Raw genomic sequence first — 22,161 nt, 5'->3', positions numbered from 1 at the left:
TTAGCACATTCACTCTCATAACAGTCCTTGAGTTAAACATTTATATCCCATCTTACACGGAAGGAAATTGAAGCCCAGAGAAATTCAGTGACTCCCCCATGGCCTTAGAATTTTTTCATTCATTTCTGGGACTTGTTCACTATCTCGCTTCCTCAACTGACTGGAAACACAAGGGTAGCGACTGTGTTTGCAGTGGTCATGGGAGTGTGCGCGCCTCCAGCACAGGGGCTCTCACGCCGGGTCCCAGGTTGGGCTGCTGACCGAGCGACCCACCGACCCTCCCTTCTGGTAACACTGGGAACCAGCCAGGGTCAGAGTCAGTGTTGCCCGACTCCTAGACTTGAGCGCCCCCCACTCCACTGTCCCCTCCCGCCTGCCCTCTATATCCATGCTTTTAAAGAAGACCTGGCAATTAACTTCCAAGTATATCGGGTAACTAAAACCAGGTTCACATTTGGTTGCCCTTAAAGCTAGATCCTGCCAGGCGCGGTGGCTCACGCCTGTAATCCCAGCACTTTGGGAAGCCGAGGCAGGCTGATCGCCTGAGGTCAGGAGTTCGAGACCAGCCTGGCCAACATAGTGATACCCTGTCTCTACTAAAAAATACAAAAATTAGGCCGGCGTGGTGGCAGGCATCTGTAATCCCAGCTACTCTGGAGGCTGAGACAAGAGAATCACTTGAGTCTGGGAGGTGGAGGTTGCAGTGAGCCGAGACCGTGCCATTGCATTAGACTCTATCTCGAAGAAGAAGAAAAAAAAGCTAGACCCAGAGCTGAAAGGAACCCAAGCAATGATTCTAATCCAACTGACTCATTTTACGGTGAATAAACTCAGGCTCAGAGAGTGACACAGGCTCAGCACAGTGACTCCCCAATGTCACGCAGCTCCTTACCAGCGAGGCGTGGTCTCAGCAGGGTCCCCGGGTGCCTCCAAGTGTCCTGTACAGTCTTTACTGTATCGCTTTATTCATTCAGAAACATCATGAGTACACGTTTAATTCAGATTGCTTATAACACTCAGTTTTTTATATGCTTAGATATAGGTCTGGTGAGAGTTTATTTTAAAGAGATTTTAAAACACAGCCCCTCTGCATCACACTCAAAATCGGAGTGAGAAAACATTCTTCCCCACCGAGGCTTGTCACTGTCCTGGGGCCTCTCCCTGCTCACTCACAATTCTCTTCCTGGGCTGTCGCATCCACCTAAGGTTTCAGCCACCACTTACAACCTGTAGAGTCCCAAACGGTCATAACAATAGCTAACATGCACCGAGCATGGCTCATTCAATCCTCACCCACCTAATGCACTCCACACTACAGAGGAGGAAGCCAGGGCACAGAGAGAGGAGAGGAACTGCCCACAGTTATAGGCAGTGCACTGGGATGTGGCAGGACCCCTTCCCCAGGACAGTGTTATCCGTGAAGCTCAGCAGCAGCCCAGGCTCCTCCCTATCCCCAGCTCTAAATCCCAACGACCAACTGCCTGGTGGTTCCCCACAGGGCTGTCCCATAACCACCTCAAAACTGAACTCAGCTTCTTGACCCAGAAATGCAGGCTGCCCGCACAGTACCAGTCGTTTTTGGCCCTCCCTTCCTTTCCCAACCCATCATATTCCATCCACCCTTTCATTCCTAAATGTTTCTCAGACCCGCTCCCTCCTGCCAGTGCCCATGGCTACAGCTGTCCAAGTGGCCTCTGTGCTGCAGTATCAGCTGTGGCCCCTGCCCAGGCCCTGGCCCCTAACCTACGCTGCCTCACGAATGTCAACATAGGATTCCTAAAGGGGAGTCTGGGTGCAGGCTTGCCTGCCTGCCTCAGCTCTCTTGGTGGCCCCGGAGCCTGCCGCCTGCCATGTTGCCAGCCTCTTCTACCGTGAGCAGCCTTGGCTTTGGCTGCAAGACCCAGTTCCCTGACAGACTGTCCCGATTCACGTGGCTCTGATTTTACACCTCTCTTCCTTCCCTCCCGTTGGTATCCCTTCCCTCCCCTCATCTCCAGCAGAGCTAGCCACTTCCTCTTTAGCTCCAGCGGGCTGCCCCTTAAACTCACACTCACCCAGGACTTTCTCTAGATGATAATTGCTTACTTACCTTTCTCTGCTCCCAGGCAGTGGGAACTATGTGATGGCATCCAGGGCTATATAGTATACAGAGTAGTTTCACAGAGATCTCATCACATAGAGGCATGGGTGGAGTGAAGGAAAGAACGAGAGGCGTTGTGGTCAGCTTGTCTGGGCTAAGGGATGTCCAGATGGATGGTAAAGCATGATTTCCGGGAGTGTCTGTGAGGGTTTCTGGAAACGATCAGCATTTGAATTGGTGAGCTGAGTAAAGCAGGTGGCCCTCCCCAATGTCGGTGGGCCTCACCTAGTCCACTGAGGGCCGGAGTAGAACAAAGACAGAGGAAGGAAGAGTTCGCTCTCTCTGCTCGAGCTGATTTATCCATCTTCTCCTGACTTTGGAGGTCAGAGCGCCGGGTTTTCAAGCCTTCAGACTCGTGCTGAGTTACACCACCAGCTTCTGGGGTCCTCCAGCTTGCAGACAGCAGATCGTGGGATTTCTCAGCCTCTATAATCACATAAGCCACACTCCTGTAATACGTCCCCTCTTATTTTCCCCTCTTACATATGTGTATGTGTATGTGTATGTGTATGTGTATGTGTATGTATCCCATTGGTTCTGTTTCTCTGGAGAACCTTGACTAGCACAGGCATAAAACCCTACCGATCAGCGCCACACACAATCGGGCCGGCTCATTTCTGCAGGGCTCTCCGCCTGCCCTGCATGGGCTACTCGTTGCTGCGCCTGTGACAACCATTCCTGACGAACTCCCCCCTCATCAAAGCCCAGCTCCCTTCTGCCTCCAGCATCACCCGAGCGGGGCCTCCGCGGAGCCCAGGATCAGTCCCTCCCGCCATCCTCCCCTGAAGGGCCTCCCTCGGCCACCCTGGGAAGAATGATTGGAATCTGCCTGTTGACGGTGAGGCAGAGGGGCCCAGTGGTCCTGGAGGCAGCCACAAATGATTTGCTCTGTCTGATGAAAACGACTGCTGGAGATTTGTGTAGTGAAGGCACAAAGGTACCCTAAATATTATTTACAACTGAGATGTGATCAGCCTCTGAAAGGAAAGGTTTGTAAGGCCGAAGCAGAGCATCAGGAAGTTCAAACATGTAAAGTTAGCGAATTCCAGAAGGCTACAGTTTTAGTGAGATGAGCCTGTGTTCCCTGCTGGAGTCACCTGGGTCCTCCTGCTGCCACACCTGCCTCCTCCAGGTGAGAAGGAGGAAGCGAGAGCTCTGGAGTGTGGAGGGCTCCAATGAGCCCAGTAGTCCTCAAGCCCCAGGAGACACTCACCACTCTCATGTTCACATCTCAGTGTGGATGGCAGCCCAGAAGCCTTGCTTGCTTATAACAACAGTAAATGGGAGAGCTGGGCAGGACCTGCTTCACATCTTGCTGCCCTTATTTAGTGGCAGGAGGAGCCTCAAGTGGGGAGCCACCAGGCCACCTCCCGTCCAGACCTTTCCAAGTTATCTCATTGAGGATCAAGGATCCTGCCACTGCACTCCAGCCCGGTGACAGAAGGAGAGTCTGTCTCAAAAACAAACAACCCCACCACCCCCTGCCAAAACCAGGTTGTCTTATTGAATTCACACTGTTAGGAGACAGATGATAGATTTGAATTGAGCTCTAATTTTGTGAAGAAATGATTTTTTGGAGCAAATGCACTGGTCTTTCTTTCAGACACAAACTTAGCATTCATGTTCTCAAAAATAAACACATCTAGCTGAGCTACATAATACATGTGCACTGCAAGAACTTTAGAAAACCTAGAAGAGCACATGGAGAAAATAATACTCATCAGGAATCCCACCAGGCAAAGATGACCACTGTTAACATTTCGTGTAAGTGCTTCTAGCATTTTTGATGTGTATTTGTTTTAGCTTTCCAAATTGCTGTTGTACTGTAATACTCTTTTGAATCTTGGCAGCATTTGGTTTTGCACTTTTTGTGATATGTTGCAAATGGTTTCTTCTTTTTTTTCTTCTTTTGCTTGGATTGTTTGTGTTTTAATTATTCTATTTTTTTATCATTGCTTAAAATACCAATAAAAATTTTGTATACATATCTTTATGAAAAATAATTATTTTCTTAAGAAAAATTGTAGCAGCTGGATTACTAGACCGAAACGTATGCACAGATTTAAGGTTTGGGGTATATGTTGCCAAACCGCCGTGAGGAAATGTGAAGCCAAATGCGGAAATGCTATGTGTTTCCACACACTCTCAATCAACTCGAGGTTTTATTGTTCTTTTCTCCTCATCTCTAATTTGATGCAAAGCCCAGAAGACAAACAGGGAAACAAACAAAATGCTTCAACTGACTGCTGGTAACGCAAGGTATTTATCCAAGGGTTTCACTGAGCTCTTGTCTGCCGAGGAGAAAGGAGAAAATCCAGAGTTGAGGCCTGATAAAAGCCACCAAGCCAGGAGCCTTTTCAACCCATTAGAGCTTCTGAGCCCAGTCATTTTTTTTCTGGAGACAAATCCTGCATGGTCTTAGGCAAAGCAAACGACTTGTCTCTACCATTTCCTTCTGCAACCAAATAACCAAAATTATTCTCAACTCCAGTAACTTGGTTTCCCCACCTGACCTTCCCGCAATGGTTTCACTCACAGGCTCAGGAGGACCTGGTCTCAGGTACGCCTCTTCCTCAGCGACCATGGCCTTTGCAAGAATAGCAGGTAAGGGTGCTGAGGAAGTTCATAACCAGGGATGGAATTCAGTGGCTTCATAAATTTGGATGGGGAAAAAAAAAGGCATCTTCGTTGCACTAATCTTTAGTTCTCACTTAGATGATAAATGGAGCAGGCAACAGGCCATACTAGTGTTAGCAGTTTTGTGACTTTGTCAACAGAAGAAAATCATAGATATTTTTAGATCTATTACAGTTGTTGCAGAGATTTTTAAATGTCATTAAGCTCATCATGGCTTTGAAATTACAGTAATTAATGAGACCTGACAGATCTTGTTATTTAATGTGTTAATGACCAAGTATATCTATGCATTTCTTAAAATATTCAGATAACTGTATTTTAATAGAAATGTTTTCTTTATGATCCCATACATTCATCTTTTAACATTTAAAACTTCATTCTAAGGGGTTCTGTAGGTTTTACCAGACACCAAAGGGGTTTGTGACACACAAAAAAATTAAGAACCTCAGAGAAGGAAGCTAAATGTTGGGCCCTGTGGGTAAACCAAACCTTCTGTTTTATAATCTCAAAGTTACAAAAGATTTCCCTAATAGTGGAAGGATAGAGATATTTTTTGCATATCCCTTTTCCATTCATTCATTCATTCATTCATTCAACAGACACTTATTTAGCGTCAACAAAGTGCTAGGGTTGAGCAAAGTGGCTCATGTCTGTAATTTCAACACTTAAGCAGGAGTATCGCTTGAGCTCAGGAGTTTGGGACCAGCCTGGGCAACATAGAGAGATTCCTGTCTCTACAAAAAAAATAAAAAAAATAAAAAAATTAGCCAGACGTGGTGGTGTATGCCTATATGCTTAGCTACTCAGCATTGATTGAGTCCAGAAGGTCAAGGCTGCAGTGAGCCAAGATCGCACCACTGCACTCCAGCCTGGGTGACAGGGTGAGACTCTGCCTCGAAAAAAAAAAAAAAAAATTAAGTGCCAAACAAAGAGGAAAAACAATACCCACACGCCCTCCTGAGAGAATCACTGACTCTGGCAGGTTAGAGAATGAGGGCTGGGCCCACCAGCGGAGCCACAGCTCAAGGAAATGCAGATTTTGGCTGCTCATTGCTTTGAAATCCATGGACGCTCCCTCCCTAAGGAAGAAATTCCATCAGAATAATTAATAGTGTCCCCAGTAGAGAGCTCTTGCCACTCTGTGACTCCCAGTCCTCTCTGTTTGTCAAAGTCCCCCGCGGCCCTCAAGACCCCACCTAGGACGCCCCTTCCCAGCTTGAGTGAATCATTCCTCCCTCAGCAGGCTCCCTCCTAGATGTTAGCGCTGTCGCTTCTCATTTGCGTTATTTATGAGCCTGACTTGCCTGGATCCAGACCCCTCAGTGCTGTTACGTGGTGGCGTGGGCCGCCCTGGTCCTGAAGCCCAGCAGGTCTGTTCCAAGCTCTGCCTCCCCCACTTCCAGGCTGAGTGACTTGGGTAGCTCACTCCCCTCTCCACTGGCCGTTGGGCATCTGCCACGTCCACCAGGGACAAAACTGCCACCTGCTGCACCCGGAGCTCTCTGAGAGTTGTCTCCTACATACCCCACCCAATCCAAATGTGACGGCCAAGAAGCATTCATCTGCTCACCTTAATGGAGGGCCACTTTCCTTCTCAAACTGCTCAGACACAATCCCCCTAGCCCACCCGCCAGGCCTGGCATCCCCACTCTCTCTGCTGAGATGGCCTCTTCCACTCAGTCCCCTGCATTTTCCACACTCAGTTCAGGTGGCTTGTTTTTGTTTTTGAGACAGGGTCTCACTTTGTCGCCCAGGCTGGAGTGCAGTGGCACCATCTCGGCTCACAGCAACCTCCGTCTCCCAGGTTCAAGCGATCCTCCCACCTCAGCCTCCCCAGTGGCTGGGACGGTAGGCATGCACCACCACACTCGGTTAATTTTTATAGTTTTAATAGAGACGGGGTTTCACCATGTTTACCAGGCTTGTCTCAAACTCCTGACCTCAAGTGATCCATCCACCTCGGCCTCCCAAAGTGCTGGGATTACAGGTGTGAGCCATGGCACCTGGCCCAAGTGGCTTCTTTTTGGAAGCTTTTCCTGGTATCATCTTCCAGCACCTCAGGCAGAAATGACCATTTCCTCCTTCACATCCCACTGTGTACTGCACATGTGACGTCCCCTCCCTGGCTAGAAATTCCTTCAAGGCAGATACCAGGTCATATTTATATTCATGTTTGGGGCCCCAGTGGCTAAAAGGCTGTACTTACTTGCTGAATGAAGAAATGGAGGAATGAATGGATGGATGAATGAGTGAATGGCCGTCCTCTCTTCTTCTTCCCCCTCTCATGGACTCTTTTCTCTTTCTCCTACAATCACTTGTGGTTCCAATGCTGGCTTGGTCATTAACTCTGTGGTATGGATAAGTGACTTTATGCCCCTGGGGTTCAGTGTCCCTGTAACAGAAGAGAGTGGGTAGAACTAGAGGCGGTTTAGAGACTGCTCTTTCGCTCCTGTGTAATGTGATTCTGTTGTGTAATGGTGTGGGTGTCAGCATCTGCTGGGATGGATGGAAGACTCTCCCAAGGCCACACTTTCTGTCCCAGGTACCCACCCAAGACCAAGGTCCTAACCCTCACATCTAGCTGGCCACTTAGTCTTACTAATAGCTTTCATGTTTTTAAGTTCCACCCCTGCCTGCCCTTAGACCATGGCTGGAATTCAGGCCCCCATTCTCCCTCTGCAAACTACCTTGATCAGCAACTGCGTGATCTCTCATCTCACCCAAGTCCATCCTGCCTTCTGCACAGCCTAGACTGCCCGCCCTAGACCCTGGTCTCCAGGTCACCTTCTCTGGGGGCAAAGGCTGCTGTAGAGACTGCAAGGATTCTTCAAGGTCTGAATTTCCTGTTGGAATGAAGATTCCTTGACTTCAACACTGCTTTCCCCAAATCTTGGGAGTGATTCCAGCTTGATTGCTTTTCTCAAACTCCCTTGCAGCCCTTGCCATCTGAACTTTCTGGGCAGATCCCCACTTCCCTGTTCACAGAGGACAAACTTGGTTGGGAGGAGGGATGTTAAGCTTCCCAACGCCTGCAGACGGACTTACCTTTGCACCGACTTTTGTTCTCTTGCCCTTTCTCTGAGAAGACCGTGATTCTCCTCCTGTGTGTGACTCCAATTTCCTCTTGCCTCCTCGGGGACGGTCAGCCTTTAACTCTGTGATTGATAGGCTTGAGCCAATGTCTCCTATCTTCCTATGTTTCTCCTTGATCCTCCATCTAGTTGTTTCTCAATTTCTTTGCTTTGTAGCTGAGTTCCTTCAAATGCCGATTTCCACTGATTCCCCCTCACCTCCTACCCATTGCTCAGGCCTCTAAAACTAGGTTCTGCTCCAGCCCATGGAAGCTCCTCACAACCTGCTACTCACTGACCTGCATGGACACTTTCCTGTTTCGAGTCTGCCTGGCATCTCTCCAGGGCATGATGACGTGCACCTCCGTTTCCTCCTGGACCTCCCGGGCTTTCAGGGCCCTCCTCCCTGGCCTCTGGCTAGTCTTCCCAGTCTCTTCTGCTGGCTCAGCCTTCAGCGAGCCCTGCCTGGGCTTCCATCCTGGGCCTTCTGTTCCTGGGCTACACTTGTCCTGAGCAGCTCCACCATCCCTTGTGTGGAAACAGCTCTCCGTCACCCTCTGCAGCTGGGTCAGTCAAGGCCGGTGGACCGCGGTAACCAGCCCTGAGTTTCTGTGGCTCAGCACATTTCTACTTTGTTTTTCACTCACTTCGGTGTTCATTATGAGTTGGAGGGAGTAAGGGGAGGAGGTGGCCCCCTCCAGAGTCACTAAGAGAGCCGGCTCCTTCAGTCCTGTGGCACTGTCCTCCCCCACATCCTCCAAGTGCTCCCAGGCAGCTGGTGGATGCAGAGAGTATGTGGGAAGTTTCCCCAGGGCCACGCCTGCAAGTAGCACAGATCTGTTCTGCTCACATCCCGTGGGCAGACGTGGCTGTACATAGCTGCCAGGGAGGTTAGAGACTGTAGTATAACTGTGCTCTGGACGAAGAGAAAGACACAGAAGAGAAAGACGTTGGTCAGTGTCAGAGCCTCTGCTGACCTAACCCAGATCTCTCCCCTAGCCCAGGAGCCTTAGGAGACGTCTCCACTTATGTATCTTACAGGCTCCTCACTCTACATAAGTCAGACTTATTGCTCCTTTATCTTCCTGCCCTGGCAGTGGTACTATCACCCACCCAATTACCTGAGCCAGAAGCCAGAGAAGGGCCCCACGCTCCTCCCCGGCCCCACCCTGACAAGCCTCTCTGTCCTAGTGAGTCTCTGGTTCACCTCTTCCTTGCCCTTGCCCTTACCCTGCCGCTGGATTCAGGCCCTCGGTTAGCTGGCCTCTGATCTAGTTCAATAGCTCAATGGCAGATTGCTCTGCGGACCGTCTCATCCTCATCATTCTTCCTAAAACAGAGTCTACTGTGGTCCCCCTACAACCTGGTAGCATGGTTGCAGGGCCGGCCAGCCCTGAGCCCTCCGTCTCCCCACTCCCACCTCGCTGGCCCTCTCTTTCTAGCCTATGGGCCCCAGCCACAGGAAACCAGCTGCATTTTCTACTCCTTTCTGCATGTTCACAAGAAGATAGATGTCTCCGACACTCCTCTCCTCTTCCTGTTGGCTGTCTGCATTTTATCGTAGAAGGAGCCACTTAATTATCACTTGCTCAGGGATCCTTCTAGACTTCCCCTGATAGAGTTGACCACTACCTCCATGTAGATTCCTGTCAGTCATTCACAGACTGGTCTCAACCATGAGGACCAGGTAAATATGTCAGAGAACGTGTCCTTCGTCTGTGGTATCAGAGGAATGATAATGAATTCAAACGGAAACTCTGGAGGGCACCTCTAGTTCTTTCTTCATCTCATAACTGGATAATTATACGTATAATTTCTGTAAAACTATGGGAATTCAAAGTAGTATGCAACAATAATTATTCCTTCTAAAATCCAAAGCATGCAACCATAATTATTTCTGTGTAAAAAATAAACGGAATCCCAATTTGTTGACAAGCAAACAGAGAAAGGACCTGTATTCATTAGGGATCCTCTAGTTTGCAAGCCACAACAAACCTAACTTAAACCAGTTCAGAGAAAATAGTGGTGTGCCTGTAGACCCACAGCTCAGCCCAGCTTTCCTTCAGCTGCCTCTGTCTTCTGGATCATATAATGGCTCCTGCAGGGTCCTCAAGCTTTCTGCTCACAATTGCATCCCTTCCTTCCTTCCTTCTCCCTCCCTCCCTCCCTCCCTTCCTTCCCTCCCTCCCTTCCTTCCTTTTTCTTTCTGATGGGGTCTCACTCTGTCACCCAGGCTAGAGTGTAGTGGCATGATGACAGCTCACTGCAGCCTCAACCTCTTGGGCTCAAGTGATTCTCCTGCCTCAGCCTCCCAAGTAGCTGGACTACAGGCATGTGCCAACATACTCAGCTCCTTTTTTGTATTTTTTTGTAGAGATGGTGTTTCATCATGTTGTCCAGGCTGGTCTCTATCTCCTGGGCTCAAATTGCCTGCTGCCTCAGCCTCCCAAAGTACTGCGATTACAGGCATGAGACACCATGTTTGACACTTTCAAGTGTTTGATTTTCAAATTGTCGATCCCGAGAAACAGAGAGAGAGAGAGAGAGAGAGAGAGAGAGAGAGAGAGAGAGAGAGAGAGAGAAACTGGGACAAGATCCTGGGACAAGATTCGAAATAACACACGTAAAGTTCACTCTGACCGGACCGGTTCACTCTGACAGGGCTGTGACCAGGTGAGTGACATATGCCAGTCAGGGCCATTTCTGTAGCCACAAGGGGTTTCCCAAAGGAAGGAAGGAGAATTCACGCTGGGCAGCCAACAGCAGATGGTATTATAATACTCTTCCCAAAACAAGTTAGTAATGAGACCAAAACTTCCTCTCTGAAGCTGTGTCTTTTCTTCCCTCAGTTACCCACTTCCCAGACAATTAAATCTTCCCCCTCTTTGTTCCCAGGACGCTTCAATGTATAATGATATTGAGGGAGTGTCATGTAGTCTTATAATAATTCTTAATATATCTTTCTTGGCCTCTAGACTAAGGTCTCTCAAAAGCAGAAGTGTTTTCATTTTGTACCCATAGCACCTAGGGGACTCCCTAAGCTTGGCACATTGTGGGCGCTTAATAACTATGGAGGGTTTTATGGATGAATAAATAGTAGCATTGTCTATAGAAACATTTAGTCCTCCAGCACTGGCTTTTCTGGGTCAAGTGGCCATGATATCAGCGTGGGAAACGTAGTTGTCTTATCTATGCTGTGGATCTGTCTGCAGCTGTGCTGGGCAGGGAGAGTGTTGTCAGCATGATTTGCCTTTGTGTGTGTATTCCCCTGGAGACTTCTGACTCCATCTGTACCTACTCTGCCCTTTGTAGTCTCTGGAAAGACACAGAATTCCATCGGATCCCACTGGCCAAACAACTTGATAGACTGGAAGGATTTGGCAGGATCCAGTCTGTTGCTGTTTTCTGAGGGAGATGGGATTCACATCCCTCTTTGGGGCACACACTAAGGGGATGGGCTGAATGCTAGCTCTGGGGAAGCCACAGACGCCAGACAGGCTCCACATGTCAGAAAGGAGCTGCCTGTCTTTGGGAAGCAGCTAAAATAGTGCTAAGAGCATGGACCTTGATGTTGGGCAAACCTGGTTTGTATCATACTTATCAACTCTTTCAACTTGACTTGGCAAGTTACTTATTCTCTTTTCTGTAGTATGGGTTAATAATATCTTCTTCACAGGGCTGGTGTGAAGAATAAATGAGACACTGTCTTCAAAGTTCATAACACACAGTAAATCCTCAATAACATGTGATGGTAGCAAATGGATTCCATTTTCCTTTCTCCAGAAGGGGATCACAGGTCTTCATGCATCTAGGAAGGATAATGCAGAAATGCTCATTTCCAACTGCTTGCATCTATGAAGCAAAATAAAATCCAACAGATACTAGAAGAAGATCTAGTTATTGTCTTCTTTAAGAAATCATTTGAATTTTAAGAGTGGGATTAAAATGAATTAAGCTACAACATTTTTAAAACCAGATACTGTAGTCTGGCTTTGAAACACAACCTCAAATGCCTACCTGAGCCAGGTATGGAGCCAGATGAGTGAGGCATGTCAGCCACTGACAGCATGGGGCCATCATAGGTGCGGTGGGGCCACGGCAGCCGGAAGACCAAGCCGATTCTAAAGTCAGTAGCTTCTGTGACTCAGCACAGCTGATGACTCTCACACAGGAATATAGACTCAAAGCTGCTAGAATTGGGAACAATATCCCAGTTTCAGAAGAGGTATCACTAATTCACATTGTTTTTTAAAACACTGCATTAAAATCATGTCTGAGCGGCAGCTCTGGTTAGTGGGCCTTATGTGGTCTGAGGACCCCAGATTGTGACCTCCAATCTCAGCTGACTCCTTGCCAGTGGTGTTTCTCAAAGTGAGTTACAAATTACAGGTTCAGCAGGCCAGTGCTCACTGCATAGAAGAATGTTTCTAAACTCTTATATTCCTACCACATGGGAAGGTAATTGCTTTTTATAATTATGCCAAAAATTATCCTTCCCATGTGTTATTTTACAGCACCTTCAAAGTCAGCCTCAATATTTACCTTTTTGACATATATTCTACTCATCTATTTACTGCCCCTTGGCTCTGACATGCTCAACTTGCATTATGTTAATAAGCAGTTGTATTTCTTTGTAGTATTGTTTCAGGTTTTATGCACGTATGTATACCAATGAAGGTAGTAAACTCAAAAATTATGTCTAAAACATAATAGGAATTTGTTCCTTTCTTTCTTATAACAGTCTTGAGCAGTTCCAGGTTGAGGGCATGGCCAAGAACTCTGGTCCACTCAGTCACTCAGGGGCCCAGGCTGATGAGGCTCTGCCATCTGCCAACACGTGGTTTTCAAAGTGGTTATAGTTGTCTCCAATCAGTTGGCTGGAGGGGAAACAGCATGGAGGATTGCCCAAGGGAAGTTTTTATGAATCAGGCCTGGAAATGACAAAATGACATTTATGCCCACATTTATTTTACTAGAACTTAATCACGTGGGTTCACCTAGCTGCAAGAGAACCTGGGAAATGTGGTCTGTGTAACTAGGAAGACAGGAGGCTTTTTGGAAAACACCTACCAGTCTTTGCCAATAGATTCTAATGAATGTTTCATCTTCCTGCCCTCACAGAACACACTCACCCTCTCCAGGGGCAATAACCTAAAGTCCCATCGAGCTACTATATCCAGCTCAAAACTCCAAGATCTCTAGATGAGGCACAGGTCTGAATGTGGCTCCTTAAGGTCTGGTGATCTGTAACCTAAGACAAATTGTCTTCCCCTCCACTGACAATGCACAATGGTGGAGTGCAGCATAATAATTGCGATAAACCTCCCATTGGAAGCATAGGAAACACACAGTAGGCTCCAGCCCTCAGCTATTAGGAAATCCTGCTGGGCGGGCATTGAGAGGATCCCTTTGCTCTGGCAATTCGGGAAGCTCTCCGATCAGACCCTGATTCTACTCTCTGGGAAGAAACCCTTGGTCCATTGTTCTCTAAAACTGTAGGCCTCTTACCTCTGGGAGGCTTTTCTTGTCCAGTATCCCCCAGGGCCATGTATGAAATGGACATTGGACAGAATGCTCTTCCCGGGACTAGACAGCCAGTGTGGGGGAGGCCTGAGGGTTGTTTGAAGGTTTCAAAAAAGTTTTCCTGCTGTTATTAAGTCTAGGTTGGCTTGTGTTTCACTTGGTAGCAAATGTTCCTCAAAAACGTAGTAGGCTTCTCCCTTCTCTGTTTCCAGTCATTTTAATGTATCAGTAGCAAGACCTAAAATATTTTTCTGCACATGCCTGTACTTCTGCTCCCCTACCTCTATCCACTGGACAGTGACCATGCAGAAGTCATCTGAAACAAAAGGCATATGTGGGGAATTAATACCCGTTGTCTAATCTTTGCTGAAAGGATAAAGCACCTTAAATGAAAGGCTTAATGGGCCCTACTGATTTGCAGCTCCTCGGGATGTAGAAACAACAGGCTTTTCCAGTATCGAATAGCCCCAAATTTCTGCATTTCTTTTTCCACTTCCTTTGCACTTACAAACTAATTATTTTGTGAGCTCACCTTTTCCTTGAAAAGCATAAGAGGGTTAACACCGTGAACATTCTAGTACCAGCTACATGCTCACCAGGCACACGGCCAGCTTCCCAAGTTATTGCCGGCCACAGTTTTAGAAAACATTTTGTCACTTCACAATATGGGTCTTGATCTCTCTAGCCTCCAGTAGTTTCACACCACCCACCAGCCAACCATAGTCAATGCCCCATATTTAATGTTTTTTGACAACATCACTCCACTTCAGGTACTGATAACCATATCAGCAAAGGTTAGCCACTGAAGAAAATTTTAAAATGCCTAATGGCGGCAACACTCTTGCTCATCCAACTATGCTGCCTGGTTCCTGGGGCAGGGCACTATACTTTGGTCATTCAGGGATCCATCTGACAAGGGCTCTGTCACTCCCAAGGTTGCTGGGTCTTCTCCGTCCCATCAGTGGAAGGGGAAAGAGCCTAGCAGATCACTCAGAATGGTTTTCTCAAGGGCCAAGTCTGGGAGACTTCTGTCACCTCATCATCACTCATCCGTTGACTAAACACGAATCCCACGGTCACTCCAAACTCCAAGGGGGCGGGGAGATGTAATTCAGGCATGTGCCCAGGTGGAATAGAAAATGGAATCTCAGGCAGCCAGTTTGTTGTAGTTTGCCTGGGACTTTCAAAGATTTGGCACTGAAAGTCCCACTAACCAGAACACCCTCAGTCCTGGGAAAACCAGTACAGTTTGTCAGCCTACAAGTCTCCATTGCATTCTGATTCTTTAAGTAGAGACACTAAGTCTTCTGTTTTCTTGGTCTCTGAGTCTACAGTGACTACAAAGCACTTATCAGGGCATGAATTGGATGTACTTATGAGATAATAGGGCAGATTATTTTAACTGAAATATATGTTGTCCCTGGAAATTTGGGTCATGTGTTATACAACCTTGGGATACACATCACCAAGTGATATGCGCCAACCTTGGTGATAAACATGGTCTTTGTTCCTAAGTGAATCAGCTATAAAATGTAGTGGTAGGGAATAGACCACATTGAAAAAATACTACTCATTTAACAAGAGTTCCTAGAAGAATTCCCAGAAATATTTCTGCCAAAGGGTTCATCGGAGAAGGAACAACAAATGAATAATTTAGATTTTATATTGCATCAGGCAAATTTTGCCAGAAAACAAACTACCTCATTTATCTTAAAGACAGCTTCTGTGAGCTGTCCTTGGGGACAGGGACTGTGGCTCATTCACTGTACTATCTCTGGCTTGAGGCAGGTACTCAGTGCGTGTTCTCTGAGTAAGTTAACACATGGTTTTCAACACAAAGTACCAGTTGACTGTGCACCGTAGTCGCACAAATAGCCTGTGCCCTCTTTCTCTCATCAAAAAGAAGAGATGTTCCTGATTTATTCTGAGCTGAAGGGTGACCTGCCGTTTAGGGCAGATTCTAGTTCTTGAGATGGGTAGAAGACAGAAGGCAGAGGGGGACACATGCGGCCTGTGGGCCACACCAGCTTAGTAGGTGTGCTCCCTTATTTGGTCTGTGCAGTGTCCAAAAGTCAGGCATTTCCAGACAGAACCCTGGATTTATGGAACTTCGAAGAAGTTGGAAGATCGAGCAACACAGTGCTTGAATTTCCATATGGCAACTGGATGGAGCTACATAGCACTGTCCCTGTTAGCTGAGCACACTCCCCAAATGCCACAGTCACTACCACGTCCTACTGCTTACCTCACTCACTCAAGAAGCTTCTCCACCATATCCCACAGACACTGGGGTCCTGAACACCTGGTCTAAAGCACAGACCTCTGTTGTAATACTGCACATTTTTAAACGGCTACTGAACCTTCCAAGTAGCTGTTGCCAGAACCTGATCCCCAAGCCTAGCGACTTCAGGCCTGTCTGGCACTCCATAGCACTGGTTTACATAGAACCTTTTTCTATAATGAAATTAATAATTTAAGATCTATATACTCTACCTGTAATCATTTACTTTCAATATTATTGTTGTAATATTGAAAATATTGGACACTGAAACGTGAAACGTGGACAATTCCCAACGAATCCCTTCTGTAATTCACAGAAATGAAACAGCAGCCTTTTGCTATTATTTCTTTGATACAGAAAAAAATGGTGTGTTTCTATCTGTATTCTAAAGGATATCATTCCCATGTGTGTTTTCACAGTAAAGTTTAAACAGTCACTACTATTACCAAATACTAAATCAAAAGCTATTAGAAAATAAAGCTGCCACACCTTTATCCCTATGAAAAATACAAAATTAAATACATAAACAAACATAAACAAGCAGATGAATGACTCAGAAATAATAGTAATGGTTAACATTCCTTGAACCCACCTCACTCTGAATCCGTCTCTGTGCTGACAGTTTCCCAGCATTAGCCTCACAAAACCCCTATGGAGACAGCATGTCCCCATTGTAAGCATGAGGAAACAGAGAACGAGGAACTTGCCTGAGGTCACTTAGCTAGTAACTAGCAGAGGAGCTAGGAGTAAAACCAAATTAATTTTAGTCATTAAGTTAAATGAACAAACAAAAACAATGCACACACACACACACACACACACACCCTCCCACCAAAAGTTAGAATAATAAAATAAAGTCATTATCAAATGCAGAGGACTGCAGCATCTGTGGCTAGACATGATCTTTGTGACCTGATCCAATCCTTATTTCACAGACGAGAACTCAGGTCTGAAGGATTCCATTCCTGGTCCAAAGGTCAAACAACTGATGACTGCAGGCCCAGGCCTGGCAGGCAGAAGCCTGCCTCTCAGCTCAGGGTCCTCCCACACACCAGTGCAGGAACCTATTGCACTGTCTGCTTCCAGGTTCTATCGGTGGGCACAGGTCTCCACTTTCAGGCAATTTTACCTAACAGGGAGAGGAAACTTGATCTTCTCTGCCTCCGTTTCTAATCGTAATGCCACAATTGCTGCCTGAATGGATTTGAGGTTGACATCTAAAAGCAGTCGTCAGGCCCTGGTAGTTTCAACTACTTATTTCACACAAAGCAAGAGCAGAGTAGTGTCTGTATAGATTAATTTTCATTCCTAATTTTAGTTATAATTAACTTTTATACATTTCTTGTATAAATTTAAAGCTGTTCTGGCATTGCATATTTATCCCATGATGAAAAATAAATTTTCGCTTTTAAAGTATGCAAAAAATGCACACAATTACTGAAATATAAACACTGTTCATTTGAAACAGAAAGTAGACGTTCATTAAAATCCATGTAAAATTCCTTCTATTTCTCCTTCACTGAACGGGGGTTTCTCCTGCTGCAACTGATGTCATGAACACTCGGTGCTGGTACAGCATGCCATTCCCCTTAAAAATCTTTCCTTCTCCACAGAACATAAGTGCAACATAATCAGTTATATAATAACCCACAGGCCAGTAAGAGCCACACTCAGGTCTACAAGCAAGTAGCAAAATGCCTTTTTAAATTACCTTAAATACGTTTAAATATAAGTCAATAACTTCAAGTATGTTTAGTAATTACTAAAATGAGGAACGTGTATGGAAACATCTTTTAATAATTCATATTTCACAAACAACATTCAGCTACCAAAATTTCATGAGTCTCACATTTTTAATAAAAAGACCCAAAGTTCCATTAAATAATGGAGGAAAAAGTTCTCCACCATCTTAATACACTGACATGAGATTTTTCAAATTTTCCACGATTACCACCTATGGTATTTTAAGGATCTTCATTAAAAACATAAAAAATGAATTCGCTAGGGATTTCTATTCACTATGGTTTTCTTTTTCAAGGAAATGTAATGACTACGTAAGTATTCCTTTATTAAAGTTGAAGTTATATAACCAACAAGCCAATACGACAAAGATTTTTTTTCAAGTCCTCTTGAAATTCCCCCCAAATATCTTTATGACAACTGCTATCAGCCTATGGCAGTGAGCCATCCATCATTTCAATAGGAGGCCCGTGTCACCACTTTATAATGCATGCACATTATCAAACAATTCTTTTCAGGAAGCTCGGATGTCCTATTCACTTCTCAATCTCCCACCAGCTCTAGATTAGAGAAATGAAGGATTCAGAAAGTTGTCCTTGTCCTGCAAGGACTTAAGACAAGCCTTAGAGCTTGGGATTGGCATACTTCCCACTGGGCAGGGGGCCACTGCTGAGGTCCCAGGTTGATAGATTGCACAGCTGGTAAACCCACCCATTCACTTGCTCGCTCACATTACTCCTACTGCAGAGGAGGATCCCTCAGGCTCACTCCTCAGGTGCCAATCTGCTTCAGGATTCCTTTGTGGTTTTAATTTTGGTCTATTTTATAGTCATGCGGAATCAACTGCAAGGACATCCTTACTCATGCGGTCCTACCCCGAATCATCTTTTGCTTAGACAAAACCAATTATTATCCCAGGAGCTAGAAACTCATCTACACTAGGAGAAACATCCCAACCCAGGGTGACAGGGTTCTTAAAGTGGAAATCAGCTTCTCCAACTTCAGTCTTTTGATCCTAGATCTGCTTATTGCAATTATACAAATAAGGCTCCTTCTTCGTCAGTTCAACAAAAAGTGGAAGATTAAGATTTTCATGGACTCCTAGAATTTTAAAGCCAAAGGGGAATGTAAGAGATTATCTCTTTCAAACCCCCACATCCGTCCAGGAGTGAAGCAACCTGTCCAAGTCACACAGTAATTAGAATTGAGCTGGACTCCTCCACGGTCTCTTACCTTACCGGCTGAACAATGCAGTGTCAATTTCCTTTTACTTGATGTAGTCAAATCATGCCCCGACTTTTCCAACCATTCCACTCCCCTTCAGGATTTTACTAGTCAAACTGTTAAACTTTACCTGGAAACAGTTGTGGAAATGATTGCCATTATATTAACAGGGTCATATGAAAACACTTGTTTATCAACATTTTATATGCTTTATTGAAAGTTGACAAGTGCAACAGTTAAATACAGTGACACCTTACAACTGTGTAGAGAACATGCACAGAAACATATGCATATAACTACTATACAGGTGATATGCAGAAACCCCTACTGGGAAATCCATTTCGTTAGCTAGAATTGAGCATTTTTCAAAGTATTCAACCAGCTCAATTGAAAGACTTCAGTGAACAGGGATTTACTTCAGGGTATTCAGCAGCTAGATTTCAGACTACACAAAGTGAGTAACTGTGCCAAATTCTTCAAATTTCTTTAGGTGTGGTTTTTGTCATGTAGCAGTTTTTATGTAGATCTATATATAAAAGTCCACACCTCCTCAGACAGCCAATGAAACACCTAAATTTCAATCTGTACAACCTAAATAGTAGTTACAGTCCTCTATTGTACAAAATAGTTACACTACATACACAAATATACAATAAGCAAAACAACCTTCATGGTAAGATAGCCTAGATCCCAGCTACCTGTCACCATTTTGTCACTCTCATAGTTTTGTGTCATCCACTGTTTGAGAAGAGGCACAGTACTATTTTTTTTTATGGATTTTGGTGACAGTCGTCAAATTTGTACAGTGAACTCTGTTCCCCCTCATTTTAGTCTTTTTACCCTCCTTTCAAGCTCCTCCTGGGGGGAGGAGAGAGGCGAGTCCAGTGAGGAGCTCCATCGCTTCACAACCCCATGTAGGACACTAAGCGCAAGCAGGAGAGAGAACCCTTGGAAGTGAGGGGTAGGGAGCCGGAAGGGATGGAAAGGCACACAGCTCCTGAACATGAATTAAACCATTTCTCAGATATCTGCCAAGCTGCATGAGGTCCCAGTATATCCATGCTAATTCTCGGATTAACCTTTAATTCACTCAACTAAGAAATTTCTCCAAGCCATAAGCATATGAGTGTTTAATACTGGAAAAGAGAGAATGGCATATGTCAGTCTCACGTCTCTTTCGCAGCGAGCAATGAAATGGGTGACTGTGGAGGCAGATTCTCCCTAGCACATCTTCTCCGTCTGTTCAGTTCACACGCAGCAGCCAGTTCTGCGGGGGCATAGGCAGCTATGCGGTTGGTCCTGAGCCCTGCGATGCTGGCTGGGCGGGGGGCTGTGTGGTGCCCTGTGGCTGGGTGGTGGCAGGTGGGGAGCCAGTCTGCAGCTGTGCCTGAAACTGGGCAAGCTGCTCAGGACTGGCCAGTGTCTTCAGCAGATTGTTCTCCTGCTCCAGCTGGGAATTTTTCTCTATTAGTTCTTTGATTTGCTCTTTGAGGACCTCCACTTCTTCTCTGACCGCATACATCAAATGGCTTTTCACTAGATCCTGCAAAGAAGAGAGAAAAGGTTTAACTCACTATTTGCTATTTTCTGGACTCTGAGTTTCTAAGACATTATTGTATATGGCTCTCCCTATTTACATATTCCGCCTTTAAAGTTCGTTCAATGACACTTGGGGAAATCTGAATACAGCCATGACTGTACAATACTTGAGTTTATCGTATAAACGATCAAGCTTTGTAAAAGTCTGTGCTTCTCTACAGACGTTGGCCAGAAACGCCCAAGTCCGGCTTCCTATCTGAGACTGGGCCAGAGCCGGGCGCTGGGTCCCCGAGTGAGACCAGCAGCGGGGATGTCCAGGCCACAGCGCGCCCACCGCGTCCGCGCCCCCAGGCCCCGCCCCGCGCTCGCCCGGAGCCACCTCCTTCAGCACCGGCTGCAGCCAGTTCCTACCGAACATGTTGCCGCATTTTCTTGCCTCCACCCCGCCCCCCCACTCCCCCCCCCTTTTCGTGATTAAGCTGACATCACAGAAACCTGGGTAGACGTCGCAGCCAATGGGAGCCCGAGTTATTTATAGCTCCGAATTAAAGGTTCAGAGTTTGCCTAGCAACAGTGGGCAGAGAATCCCGTGAGAAGAGCCACAGGCGCTGCTCCAATAACAAAGAACGGCCAAGGCGGAAATAAAAAATAGGAGAAATCCAGGCGCAGGCTAAGAAAACAAAACTTTTCTCCGATTCTTCTTCATTGTGCAGGAGCCCGCGCCACCGAGGACCCGTTTGTGCACCGTCTAGAAGGCCCTTACCCAGGATCCCGACTTCTGGGGCCCTCCCCACCTCCCGGCTCCCTAGTAAAATGTTAGGATTCCTAGTAAAGCCACATCGCTAAAGGTGTGCTCACGACCAGCCATAGGAGACACTGGGCCAGTGCTTGCTTCCCTAATAAATCCCCAGCAAAAAGGGTCACCGTGAGAAAATCCCCTCGTGTGAAACCAGTCCCAGGAAGGAGATTATTTAATACCCGCAGGGCCCCTTTCTCCCTCCACGGCTGCCGTGTTAGGTGGCTCCACGCTGGCCGAATGGAGACAGCGCCGGCATTTCTACGCGCATCAAGAGCAATCAACATCATCTGAACGTAGGGATGCACTGGTTCCACAAAACATCTTATTTTTGTGCTGTGCCCACATTTACTATAAATGATTTTTCATCAGTACATACCATAGCTTGCTCGATTTTGTTGTCAATAGCTACCACACTTGCACCAGAGGAGCTGAAAAAGAGGAGGGAAAAAGGTCATCGATAAATGGAATTTATCTTAAGCGTCCAAGATAAAAAGGATCTTCCAATTTTGTGATATTGCTAGCATCATATTTTGAATATTCTTTAACACTATGTAATGTATCACCCTCCAGAAAATGCCAGCCCCTCTCTTACTAACGAAATATCCAGGCATCTCCCTATTTTAGTAAGCCACAAAGGACTAAATTACATAATGTGGGGAAAGCCTGTTCTCTGGCCAGATTTGAAAAAATAAGGTTATTCTAAACATTTCGAAAAGCAACATCCATGTCACCATAATCTCTCAGCAATGGACAAAGGAATTCTCCTGGCTATCTTTCACCTGTATTATTGTAAGTATCCCACGAATAAATTTAAAGAAACTATCCTAGCCGACATTTACCTATTATCAAGTCTCACAGAAGCGTTTTCAGTCCCCAGCAAGGATGACAAGAAAGAAATTGAAAAATGTCTCAGTTGGTAAACTCCTAGATCCATCGCCACTGGTCTACACCATTGGGATTTCATGCAATTGCAGCCAAAAACACCCTCGTGGAAAAAAAGAGGGAACACCAGCAGCCTTGTATAAGCTAGATAAAAATCTTCTGGCTTTCCGCAGCCCAGGGAGAAATAGAAAACGGCAGTCCTAATTTAAAGAAACCCAGCTTCTGGGGCTTCGTGATCCCAGGAAGATGCGGATCCCAGTGCCGTGCAGAGCCGCTTCCCAGATCCGCAGCCGGGCTCCACTCAGCTCTAGACCAGGACTCCCGG

At 46.1% G+C, this 22,161-nt stretch overlaps 1 protein-coding gene across 9 annotated transcripts in view; it reads right to left on the bottom strand.

Moving 5' to 3' along the window:
* Window positions 1–18,802: 18,802 nt before the first annotated feature.
* TSC22D1 (TSC22 domain family, member 1) overlaps window positions 18,803–22,161 on the bottom strand; it is a 143,658-nt gene continuing 140,299 nt past the window's right edge. For 5 of the 9 annotated variants that reach the window (XM_011940130.1, XM_011940188.1, XM_011940206.1 and 2 more), the window contains exons 2-3: window positions 21,331–21,382; window positions 18,806–20,159 (exon numbers count right to left, since the gene is read on the bottom strand). In XM_011940130.1, coding sequence (XP_011795520.1) covers window positions 19,902–20,159; window positions 21,331–21,382 — 310 coding nt within the window. In that variant the 3' untranslated portion in view covers window positions 18,806–19,901. Of the gene's footprint in view, window positions 20,160–21,079; window positions 21,383–21,793; window positions 22,160–22,161 lie in introns of those variants that run through there. The other 4 variants (XM_011940165.1, XM_011940160.1, XM_011940172.1 and 1 more) reach the window with 4 other exon arrangements.

The sequence above is a fragment of the Colobus angolensis genome, unplaced genomic scaffold (genome assembly GCF_000951035.1).
Source record: "Colobus angolensis palliatus isolate OR3802 unplaced genomic scaffold, Cang.pa_1.0 Scaffold101, whole genome shotgun sequence".
Taxonomy (NCBI): domain Eukaryota; kingdom Metazoa; phylum Chordata; class Mammalia; order Primates; family Cercopithecidae; genus Colobus; species Colobus angolensis.
This window is presented reverse-complemented; position numbering and strand designations above follow the sequence as displayed.